We start from the raw sequence: 12,867 nt of genomic DNA, 5'->3' as shown, positions 1-12,867 counted from the left end.
TTCAATTCATTCATGACATTATAATATACGACTATCTTTCTTGGTCAGGCAAAATTCTCCTATCTTTGAGGACACGGCGAATCCTCTATTCTCTCTTCTGCACTGCCGCCTCGTAAATCACTACTGTGATAGTTTTTAATTGGGCCTAGGCCCAGTGGTGTGAGCAAAGAAGAATAGAGGGTCCCCATGTTCTCATAGTTGGACTGGGTTTTACAATAATATGAACGGGTTTAAGGAGTGGCCACTTTAACGGTAAGAGTTATTTATTTTTCAACAAGAACCTTTTTTTTTTGCCAATAAACCTTAGTTCAAGTGTCATAAAAAAAAAAAACCTTTTTCTGTTGCACGAGTGAGTATATACTATATAGTGTGTGTGAGTATGTGTGAATTGTGATGTTGTAATATTTACGATTTGGAATTGTTCAATTTATTAAAAAATAAACAAGAACCATTTTCTTTGTTTTCGGTTTATGGGAAAATTAGAACAAGTGTTGGGTATAATTTTATGAGTAATGTTATTTATACATCTAAATTGATGGAAAATGTGAAATAAGCAAAAGTAGAGAAACATGGTCTAATGAAAATGATTATAGTTAAGTATTTGAAAATAAGATATCAATTTTGGTAAATGGAAGGATCGTCACCTATAATGCACCGACATATGCACCGACATAGACACGGAATATGATACGACACAGGACACGTCAACACGTAAATTTTAAAATCTGATAAGACACGAAAATACGCATACATATAAAATATAAAGTATTTTTTAGATAAATTGTAATGATATTTTAATATTTTATTGATATTAAAATATAAATTAATTTTTTTTAATTATTTTTATAATCTTATTTTAATTATATCAAGTATTTAAAATATTTTTTGTTTTAATAAGTAATAACATATACTATATCTAAATTTATTTTAAAAATATATTTTAAGAATAAGACTGGACATACTGACACGTGATGCTATTTAGGTGTGTTTAAGCGCGTCCGAAGAAGAATTTTTTATTTTTTATTAAAATAGGATTGGACATATCAGACACTGTGTGTTGGTCAAACGAATATCGTATCCAAAATGTATCCAATACACGGATACGACAACTCAATAAAGTGTCCATATTTCATAGTTCGTCACTGTATAGAAGGTCCATGTTTCCTATTTTTTCACTTTTGGCAGAAGCAGAAGCATCAGCTACTGAGGGATGAAAGCATGTATGTTTATTTGAAGAGAAGGACATCAAGTTACATACGCCATTGAGAATCACATGCATCATGCATGGGAATTCACCGAAAACAAGCACTACTGTATATAAAGACATAATAGGTGTCTATATTTCAGATATAATATTCATATGAATATATTTTTGGAATATTTTTATAAGAGTGTTAATGTCTTTTCTAACATGACAAATAGTTTTATTACCCTTCGCTTTGTAAAATTTCTTGTCAACAGCAAATTAAATAAATGACAAGGATTAGGTGAAATGCTTCTAAAGTTCACCATTTTTATATTCTACAAATTACAAAATAGCTGAGGAGACGGTGCACATGCATGTATGCCACTTTCAAGCAATAACAATTAGTTATTGGTTTCTTAAGTGTTAGGCCGTTCCAAGAATAGTAGGTATATAGGATTGTTAAACAAAATCCCTGCTTGGATGAGACTTTCCGCGGTCTTTAATTACTAATTAATTCATAATAAGAAGTTATAGACTTTGTTAATATGCAGAGTGACGTTTGCATTTATCAATAATAGAAAAATCAGAGTCCCAGCAATTGTAATTTATTTTGACGATTTTGGCTCGTCTCTAAAAAATACTTCGATTTTTATTTTGGTTCTCGAAAAATAAAATTGATTGAAATCGTCTTCGAAAAATATACAATTTAGTCACGTTAATCCTTCCGTCAGTTAAATGACGACATATCACGTTAAGTGATACGTGGCATAATGACGTAGTGGGTTAATGCCATGTGTCATAAGATGGTTGGTTGACGTGTCAGACCAGTGACACCTAGTACGCCATGTGTCACTTGACATGTAAAAAAGTTATTTATAATTAAAATAGTTATTGAAAGTTAAGATGTAAGTAATTTTCATTCCTAAAATTTTAAAAATTAATCAAATTAGTCTTTATATATTTTTTTTAATTTTTTCTTGATAATATTAAATTTGAAATATTTTTTTATACTACTAATTTTAATAGAAATGTAATTGACAAACAAAAAATTAGTAATTGTATCTTTCTTTTTAAAATTATTTTTAATAAAATTATCTCTCTCCTTTAATTCTTCTCAAAATCTCTCTTATTCTTTTCTATTCTAAAACATTTTTTTTACGTTATTACATTTTGCTGGAATATATATATATATATATATATATATATATATATACACACTCAAAATTGAAATGTATGTATTTGTTAACCTAAACAAAGTTATATGTTTAAAATCAAAATTTATGTATGTTAACCTAAACAAAGTTATACCACTATTTTTTTTACTACATCTTTTTTTTTTTCATTACGGTATTACTTACATATAGGATGTAATGATAGTGATATTAAAAAAAATTATATAATCTATCTCAAACATATGAAACACACAAAAATTTATTATGATCTTTGCATGTAGTACGCTTAAGAAGCAATTTGTTTAGCATATATAATAATAATAATAATAATAATAATAATAATAATAATAATAATAATAATAATAATAATAATAATAATAATAATAATTAAGCAACAAATTTTTAATATTTTGTAAAGTTTGAAATTGAAGCAAAATTTGTGGATCTTCTTGAATTTTGACTTTTAATATATCACTATCATTACATCCTATATGTAAGCAACACCGTAATAGAAAAAAAAAAAGATATAGTAAAAAAAATAGTGATATAACTTTGTTTAGGTTAACATACATAAATTTTGATTTTGAGCATATAACTTTATTTAGGTTAACAAATACATACATTTTAATTTTGAGTATATATATATATATATATATATATATATATATATATATATATATATATATATATATATTCCAACAAAATATAATGCAAGGAAAATGTTTTAGAATAGAAAAGAATAAGAGAGATTTTGAGAAGAATTAAAGGAGAGAGATAATTTTATTGAAAAAAATTTTAAGAAGAAAAGATACAATTACTAACTTTTTGTTTGTCAATTACATTTCTATTAAAATTAGTAGTATAAAAAAATATTTCAAATTTAATATTATCAAGAAAAAATAAAAAAAATTATATAAGAATTAATTTGATTAATTTTTAAAATTTTAGGGATGAAAATTATTTATATCTGAACTTTCAAAAACTATTTTAATTATAAATAATTTTTTTACATGTCAAGTGACAAGTGGCGTGCCACGGTTACTGATCTAACATGTCAACCAATCATCTTGTGACATGTGGCACTTAACGTGACACGTTATCATCCAACTGACGGAAGGACTAACGTGACCAAGTCGTGTATCTTTCGGGGACGATTTCGATTAATTTTGTCTTTCGAAGACCAAAATGGAGATCGAAATATCTTTTAGGGACGATTTTGACTATTAACTCTTATTTTGACTAAAAATATTATCTGTATATTAAAATTAATTATTATATATTTATACATAAATATATCTATTATTTTATTTATTTTTAATATATATTTTATATTAATAATTGATTTTAATATATACTTTATAGGATTGATTTTAGCTAATATTTTTAATTAATAATTAAATATCTTTAGTCTAATACTATTACATTTAGCAACACTTTTAATTATTGTAACCGCATATAAAAAACCAATAAATTCTACTCATTTTCTAACTAACATTCCTTGACAATTTTACTTATTGTTATAGATAACACTAAGCAACTATTAAGACTACTAATTAAATGTGCCATAAATTTTTTTAACACTATATATACACTAAATATCAAATAGCAATTTTTATTATTTATGATCATCAAATAGCCATCAATAATGATTTTAATGGTGTGAAATTTTATCTAATGACTCACTTTTCTTTGCTAGTTACATGCTAGCCATAATTTAAGAAAGTTATTGCCCCCTAGACTTTTCTTTAAAATAAAATAAACAACATATATATTTATATATAAATATAGAATAATTTATTTATTAACATAGATAGATAATAATTTATTTAATGACTAAATTTTAGTATGATTTTTTAAGTTTTCTTTTTTAATTACAATAGTACCCCTGGAATCTGTTTCATTATTCAGTAGTGTATATCCATTAGTAATAACAGTATACACAGTAACAAGTGATGAATCAGTTGAGGAGCTGAATGTTGATACCTCCAATGGTGACTTGCCCTTTCCCAATCTTGGGAACCAAAGTAACCGCAACATGCTCATCATCTTCAGCATCAAGCTCCTCCAGCAACTCCGTTATCCCAACCCTCCACTGCGTCTTCATCTTCCCCTTCTTATGCTTATGCTTATGTGGCACACTCACAAAACTCCCCGCAAACTCCGTCTTCGTGGGCCCACTCTCCACCTCATCATCTTCATCATTCACATACACATCGAACTTCACCGCCATATCCCTCTCAAACGAAATCCCTTCCACCACCAACACCTCCTCCTCTTCCTCCTTCTCCCTCTTACTCCTCCCCTTCTTCGGCCTCTTCACCAAAACCCTCACGCTCGAATCCAAAACCAAAGGAAACTTCGCTCCTTCTTCCGCAGCATGTGCTACACCACCAAGATGAAGCCCCTTTTTAATGGCGTTCTTAACCCTAACTCTACGCGGTGTAGGCTTAGTGCTCAACCATGGAACTTCAACTTCTTGGTAAACATATCCAAGCTTCTTGGTATCAATACAATCCTTCACCTTCACGCGAACAAGATTCTTGTTCTCATCGTAGAACAGAAACCCGCTCTCTAACCAATCCACATCATTGAACTCGTTCCTCTTTCCGCCAAGCGTTTTCCATATCGACCACATTCTATCCACGTTAGAATGGTGAGAGAAGAAGATAGGGTCTCTCGCAGCTGAATAGAAGTTCCCCATGTCTTCGCCATTAGGCTGCGTGTTATCACCGGTCCAGATATGGACAGGACCATGGGGAATATTCTCCACAACTCCGGCTCCCGGGTCGCTCTCGTCCCCGGCGCGGTAAGCGCTTCCGAAGAACAGAGTGGCAGTCTTGGAATTCGAAACCATTTGCCTGTACATAGTCTTGAGGTTGGCATCTATAGTCTGTTGATCGGGAAGGTTATCTTCAGTGCCATTGAAATCAAGGTCAACGAGCTTTGGAGGTTGGTGATTCTTGTTTCGAAGGGAGTCATAGAGCGTTGACTTAGGGTCAACGAACATGGAAGGTATTGGCATTCCCTTAGGGGAATCCCAGTTCCAAAAGGGAATGGCGAAGTTGGGATCTAAGTCTTTGATGAGGCTGGCTAGGATTCGTTCGTAGAAGTAAAGGTACCATCGATGGAAGGGAAAGAAGAGCCATGAATTGTGGATTTGGAGATCAAGATCAGGGAAGCCTACTTGGTGATACGCACCATCGCAATAAGCACAGTGAATATTGGATTGTTGAGTGAAGCTTCTTGGATCGGTTGGGTCAAGGGCTTTCATTCTCCGAAGGGCTTCTTTGTAATTTCGGATGTAGGTGGCATCAGCCAAGTGTGCAGCGGGTCTCACTTTGACTTTTTGGTTTAATGGGAAAGTGAAGTCAATGATTTTTGAGGAAACTGGAGGGCAGCAATTCACTGGTTTGGCACCTGAGGGTAGGTCCGGTGGACCACATTGGGTTAGGTTTGGTGGTGAAATTGGTGCAGCTAGAGACACCAATGGCTCATTGGTTAGGGTTTTTGCTACCCCATAAAGCCCTCCTAAGCCAACCAGGATGTTTCTTCTATCAACCTTATTATTATAATTATTATTATTGTTGTTGTTGTTGTCACCATTATTATGTTTGGCTTTGCATGATGATGAGTAGAATATTCTAGAAGCATGGTATTGGCTTGGTTTTCCTACTTTTGGGGCCTTATTGTTATTGAGATTGGGGCTTTTGAATAAGGGACAGAAAGAAGAAGAGAAGGTGGAATGGGAAGAAAGGGTTGGAAGAGGGTTTAGAGAAGCCATGTTATGTATGTGTGCTTAGAGTTTGTGGATTTCCACCCATTTTATAACCATGTTTAGGGGTGTCGTGCACATATATCTAAACCACGTGCATGGTTAATTATAATATAAATATGATAAAGTATAGAAATATAATGAAAATATTAAATAATATGAACGATGAATATATTAGATATTTAATTTAATAAATATGCAAAAGATTATGTTGATTATTTTTAATTGGATAGTTATTTCTTTTAATACGATTTACTCATGCACAGTTAACAATAACTTGATGTTCAATTTATTAGGTGTGCAGATAATTATCCTAGTATTAAAGTTTATGAGGTAATTCGGGAGTGGAATATTTTGAGTAATGCTAGGAGGCCAGCAACTTTGGTATTTTGTAATCATCAATTGGCCATCAATAGTATTTTTAATGGTGTGAGATTACATCCAATGATAAAAAATCACTTACTTTTCTTTTGATGGTTAAGTGCTAGCCAGAAAACACAAAAGTTACTGGCTCTTAAATTTTTTCAAATATTTTTTTTTTATTGAGTCAATTTTAAAATCTATTGTTCACATTATTTACAAAAATTAGTATCTATCTAACAAAATCAAATAAATATTATTGTACTGTGCCTTTGGTTGTATCATTGTTATTATTTACAATTGAAAAAATATAAGTAGACAATAATATAATTAATAACAAATTAATTTTAAATTTAATTAATGATATAAATAATTAATATCTAATAATAATCAAATTTAAAATTAATTGTTGATATTATTCAAAAAAAATTATTAGTTACCTAACATAATCGTTTAAAATTTTAAAAAATTGGCTCAATTGGCCGCATCGCTAATTGGATATCTATACTTTTTGTATTACTTATTACCACTTGTGATTTATCTAGGTTATGAGGACTGGAGGATAATGGAGCTTATATCCATAATAAACTACTTGACCATTATTATAATACCTTGGACTCAAACTATTATTATATATGCATGTATGTACCTACTTTGATTTTAATATTTTTCTATTTTTTTTTCTGTAATGTTGAAAAATTAAACCAAGGGTTTTTCAGATTAATTAATTACTTTATCAGTCATAATATGCTGATGATTTTGCTTTAGCTATGCCAAATTTCTAAAGTTGCATTTGTGTTAACATTACCTAATATACAATGTCTGATATATATATAAAACTAGTATCCTTAGAACTAATTCATCAAGTGTGTGTATATTGTGGTGGAGAGGATATAATTAATTGTCGGTGGACATTGAAAGTTAGGAATACTGCATGCTTTCGAAATAAAATATATAAATGTTACCTAACGCTTAAGGTGTCCTGTAGTTTCAAATTTTGATATAGTTTTAAGCCACTAAGATTGGATAAATTATGAGATAGATGCTTTGGATCAGTTCCTTTTTTAAATAGTAGTGTTTGAATGTTTAATACATGGCTCTTTCGAAATAAATTAGTTGATGTTTTCAGTCTAGCAACAACTATTTAAAAAGGAATCTCATTAGTAAACCTACAATATGATCCGATCCATTTACTCTCGTTTTGTTTTATTTTAATTTCCATTTGCTTTTTATAAACCTTACCATTCGGCATTATCTTTCTTTTGAAACGTGGAGTTCTGACTTCGTCTTTTAAACCATTTTCTATAGCGTGTTTGGTAGAGCCTTGAAGGGATATATAATAATACAAAAAGTTTAGGGCAACAATTTTATTAAATTCTGACCAATATGTAATTAGTAAAAGAAAAATAAATAATTTTATACTATTAGATAAAATCTCACACCATTAAAAATATTATTAATAATCACTTGATAATTACAAATCACAAAAATTGCTATCCCCTAGCTTCGTAATAATAACATTTGAATGGTTAACGTACGTAACATTGCAATATATATATACATATATATTCGTTTTCAACTTATTTGAAGAAAATAAAAGAAATAACTTAAAAATAAAAAATATTTGGTAAACCATAAAAATCAACCCAAATCAATTTAAAGTTGTCTTATTTTATATTTATTAACTATCTATAAAGTAAATGTATAGTATTAAATGTAATAAAAATATAATTTTAAATGTTATATACATAAAAATATAGATATTAAATTAAATAAGATAATTTTAAATTATTATCTTTTTAATATTACTCTTTAAAAATTAGGTTGATACTAAATCGGTTGTATTTTTGTATTATATATTGAACTAAAATAAGAAATATTAAAAAATTGGCAGAATTTATTATTTTTGACTAATAATTAATTATTAATATTTAAAAATATAGACTATATATATTATTAAATTAATAGACTAAAAAAATTAAATTAATAACTAAAATATTAGTAAAAGATACTAAATTTTGTTGACTTTTAAGCTTTTTTTCAAACAAAATAATAATGAATAAAAATTGTTACAAAACCTAGCTAGTCACTTAGAAATTGTTAGTATAAGATATAGTTATATACATATCCGATATCTCAGATACAATAACGTACAGTTGTTTAAAATTGATTAGTTATTATCGTCACCTATATCCTAGTTGCCTGAAGTTAAATTTATTTTTCTTAATTAATCCATAATCTACAGCGATGCACATACATCACATTGTAACTGTCATCCACGACTAAGCATTATACATTCAAGCCGAAAGTATGTTTTTTTAATTAACAACGACTTAGTCTGTGTTTTATTATTATGTAAGCGGAGTTTAAAAAATTATCCGAATTTATATTATTTTTAATTATTAATTAATTATTAATATTTAAAATATAAAATAAAATATATTATTAAAATAAAAAATTAAATTAATAATTAAATAATAATAAACAATAATAAATTTTAATACTTTCTAATATTTTTTATTTAATAATATATATCTTGTTCAACATATTTGTTGCCGTAACTCGTTTTTTTTTTTAATAAAAAGCTAGGGATAAGGGATTTCGTATAGCTAAGTAAATGTTGCGATTGCGTCAAGAACCAAAAGGTTGAAAACAAAACGTGAAAAGCGATTTATTAATTAAGAGAAATGATAGAAAATTAAGTATTTTTAAATGATATAAAATTAAGGATTTTTTCTCTTTTCCTTCGTTATGATTATTATTATCACCTCTTTTTCTTCTATTTCCTTTTCTTTGTTTTTTTATTATTATCATCTTTCTTTTTCTTCTTTTTTCTTTAACGTCATCCTCCTTTTTTTTCTTCCAAAAAAATATTGCTGTCTTTTTATTTTTTTACGCAATTCTTCTTTAATATCGTTATTTTTTTCTTTTTCTTTTTCTAAAAAAAGATAAAACAAAAACTGCAATATCTTATTTTTTTGTCATGTTAAAGAAATTTCAATATCAAAATTAATTAAAAAAATTTTATATAGTTAAAAAATTTTGGTGTTATTTTTTTATAATTCTTTCAAATTAAACAACTCCTCCTCATTTTCTTTTTATTTTTACAATTTTTCTTATTTCACACTTTCTTAATTCTTATTGTTTTATTTTCTAAAAAAATAAAAATAAAAAATAAAAATTTTAAAAATAAACAAAAAAAAATTATGCAACTTTTTATTTTATTATTTATTTATTTTTTTGACAATAAACACAAAGATTTAAAAAAAATACATAATTTTATAAATAAAAATATAGAATTATGTACGAATAAAGAAGGAAAGAAATTACAGCATCAAATTCAAAACTTTAAAAAATTTAGAATTTTTTGTATCAATGTTGTGCCATAATTAAAAAATTTTCGGTGCTATTTTTCACGTAAAAAAATGTGTGATTTTACGCGCATAATGTTTATGAGCAATTTTTGATAAATTTAAATTAATTTAATTAAATTTAATTGATAAAAATACTTAAATTTATAATAAAACTCTATAAATTCCACTATAGTTATGAATATAATATTTAATATATATAGAAAATATTAGTACGAAACCTTTTTTAAATATTTTTTTTATTATTTTTAAAACTCAAATTAAAAAACTCTTAATTAAATTATAAGTTATTTATTATCTCAACAAATTAAATAATTATTTTGATGATTTAATCAAGCTTCGGATTCAAATTGAGTATGAAAAAATGTATTGTCTTTTTTCTTTTTAATTTTAAGTTATTTTTAAAAAAAATGTATGAATACTTATATCTAATATAATTTCTTCAAATTGTATCAGCTTACTATGCAAAAGTATATTTAACGAACCAAGATTGTGAATGAACAATGTGGAATTAGGGGGTGTACATGTCTGGTCTTGTTCGAAGATTCGATTTGGTCTTGAACACTTTAAGGACTAATTTAGTGTAATTTTATTGGGTCTAGAGTCGGGTAAGGGTCTCAAAAATAGATTCGGTCATTATTTTGGGTCAAGTCTGAGTTATAGTTCGGATCACCCGAACTCGGTCCGGTGGCCTGTTTATCATGCACAATTAATATTTTGTGTTATTAGTTATGGTTGATGACTATTTTTATGTGGAATTTAAATATTGTAAACCTTAATATTTTGTGTTATTAGTCATTATAAGATTATAAATTAATGTTTTATGTTTAAAATGTATAAGATTTTAGACTAATACGTAATATTGTGTTATTTGTATTGATTTAAATATTTGGTGTTATTAGACTATTAGTATTGATTATGGTTATGCTTTAATTTTAGAGAATGATTGGTTCTTGTTATATTTTTTTAAGTGAATTTTACTATGTAAATTGTAAAATAATAGTTGAAAATTAGGTGACTTTTATATGCTAAGGATTTGGTTTTCATTCGATTTTTTTCTGATTTTTATCCGGCCAAAAAATGTGTAGGTTTCATCGAGTTTAAAATCAGATTAGAGTCTAAAAATTAGATTCGATCTATATTTTAAATCGGATATAGGTTAAACCAAATCCAATATGACCCGATTTATATACAATCCTATACGAAATAATGATATATTTTCCTTTGACATCTAGCTAGCTACGGGAAGAGGGGGGGGGGGGGGGGGCGGGGGCGGGGGGATATTTTTCTGTTTATTAACTTATTAAAGTTTAGGGTTACATAGTTTCACAATATAATATTTAAACTTTTAAGACAAAATTAAAGTACTACAATCCGATTTTTACTAATCTAAAAAAATAATTTCAATATAAAACAAATTAAATAGAAAGAGTAGAAAAAAATGTTTTACAAATATATAAATATATTGAAAAGAGATCCGTATATTAGAGAACACTAAATATGACAATTTATCTGTTTTATTTTTTTCTTGAATTCATTTATTTCGTTTATTCATCAATATATATATATATATATTTAAAATAAAGAAATTTTTAAAAATTAATTTGTAATTAGTTAATTTTAAGATTTATAATTTAAGACACAATATTAAAAATTTATAATTTATTAGAGTCTAGAATTCAAAATTTTCTGCCTTGATTTTTTTGGATATTCTAGTCTAATTTAGTTATTTTGATTCTTTTAATATGGTTTATGCTGGTTGTTTTAATTTGTTTTGTTATGCTTGTCTTGGATCTTTGGACTATTCCCTTGACTCACTTCCCTGTTTGGGATTTGGTGAATCTAAAGGTAACAATATATATATATATATATATATATATATATATATATATATATATATATAAGTAAAATAATTTTAAAAAATTAGCTAATTTTGAATGAAAAAAATTGATATTTTAGTATTATCTATATATATAATATTATATTCAGTTGTGATTATAGTCCTTCCGCACTATCACAAAAGGAAGCTATCCGCAGTTCCGTGACCGTGAGGGTGTGTTCATACTAAACATCTCCATAATCATGATGATGAGCGGCACTTATACGTTGAATTTGATTTCAGATTTTTCTCTCTTAAGATTCGCCTACATACGCGGACAGATTTAGAAATTTTAATACGAAGGATCGAATTTTAAATAATTTTTTTATTTTATAAAAATAATTAATATATAATTATTAAAGTTGATTTTTTAAAAAATTTATAAAATATATATATATATAATTATAATTTTTTTATAATTTTATTTTTAATATTACATAAAGAAATATAACAATATTAATAATACATTATAAAATTATAAAATACCAATAAATTATAGTGTGTTTAGTTAAAAATTATCACATATTTTATTAATTAAAATTAATTTTTTAAAATTTTAAAAAATTAAAAAATAAATTATTAATTATTAATTATTTAAAAAATATAATACCTTTATAAAATATAAGATATAAAATATTTTTATAAAATTTTTTTAACAATATAAATTTAGAAAAAAAATAAATATTTTTTACAAGAAAAAAATTATCTAAAATACATAATATGATTATTAAAATATAATTACGTAAGTAATCATTAATATAATAATATAAATGTCAAATATATTAATATAAAAAAATAAATGATATTTTTTAAAATAAATATATAAATTATTATATAAAAATTAATTTAAAAAGTATAAAAATTTAAAAATATAATATTAAATTAGTTAAGTAAAAAATATTAGTAAATTAAATAATTAAAATATAAATCCATCCTATAATAAAAAATAATACATATCAAATTATTAAATTATATAATTTTTTATTTTTTAAACACATATTTATATATAAACATAATTTTTTAAAATTATAAAGGGATCGAGGCCACTATTCACCTCCCTTCCTAGATAACTTTCCATACGCATATGCCAATAGTTGTTGGCAAGACGTGAACTGTTTTCCTTTGTA

At 26.2% G+C, this 12,867-nt stretch overlaps 1 protein-coding gene and 1 long non-coding RNA gene across 2 annotated transcripts; one reads left to right on the top strand and one right to left on the bottom strand.

The window, feature by feature from the left end:
* On the top strand, positions 1-1,606 carry LOC130955199 (uncharacterized). The gene is made up of 2 exons (XR_009076651.1): positions 1-252; positions 983-1,606. It is a non-coding gene; the product is annotated as an uncharacterized LOC130955199 (long non-coding RNA).
* Positions 1,607-4,216: 2,610 nt separating this feature from the next.
* On the bottom strand, positions 4,217-6,160 carry LOC130956187 (polyphenol oxidase, chloroplastic-like). Its single transcript, XM_057883229.1, has one exon. The coding sequence runs from the start codon at positions 6,137-6,139 to the stop codon at positions 4,316-4,318; it is 1,824 nt and encodes a 607-aa protein (XP_057739212.1). The 5' UTR covers positions 6,140-6,160; the 3' UTR covers positions 4,217-4,315.
* Positions 6,161-12,867: the final 6,707 nt, after the last annotated feature.

Source organism: Arachis stenosperma, chromosome 10 (assembly GCF_014773155.1).
Source record: "Arachis stenosperma cultivar V10309 chromosome 10, arast.V10309.gnm1.PFL2, whole genome shotgun sequence".
NCBI lineage: Eukaryota > Viridiplantae > Streptophyta > Magnoliopsida > Fabales > Fabaceae > Arachis > Arachis stenosperma.
Note: the sequence above shows the minus strand (reverse complement) of the source record. Positions and strands in the feature narration are given on the sequence as shown.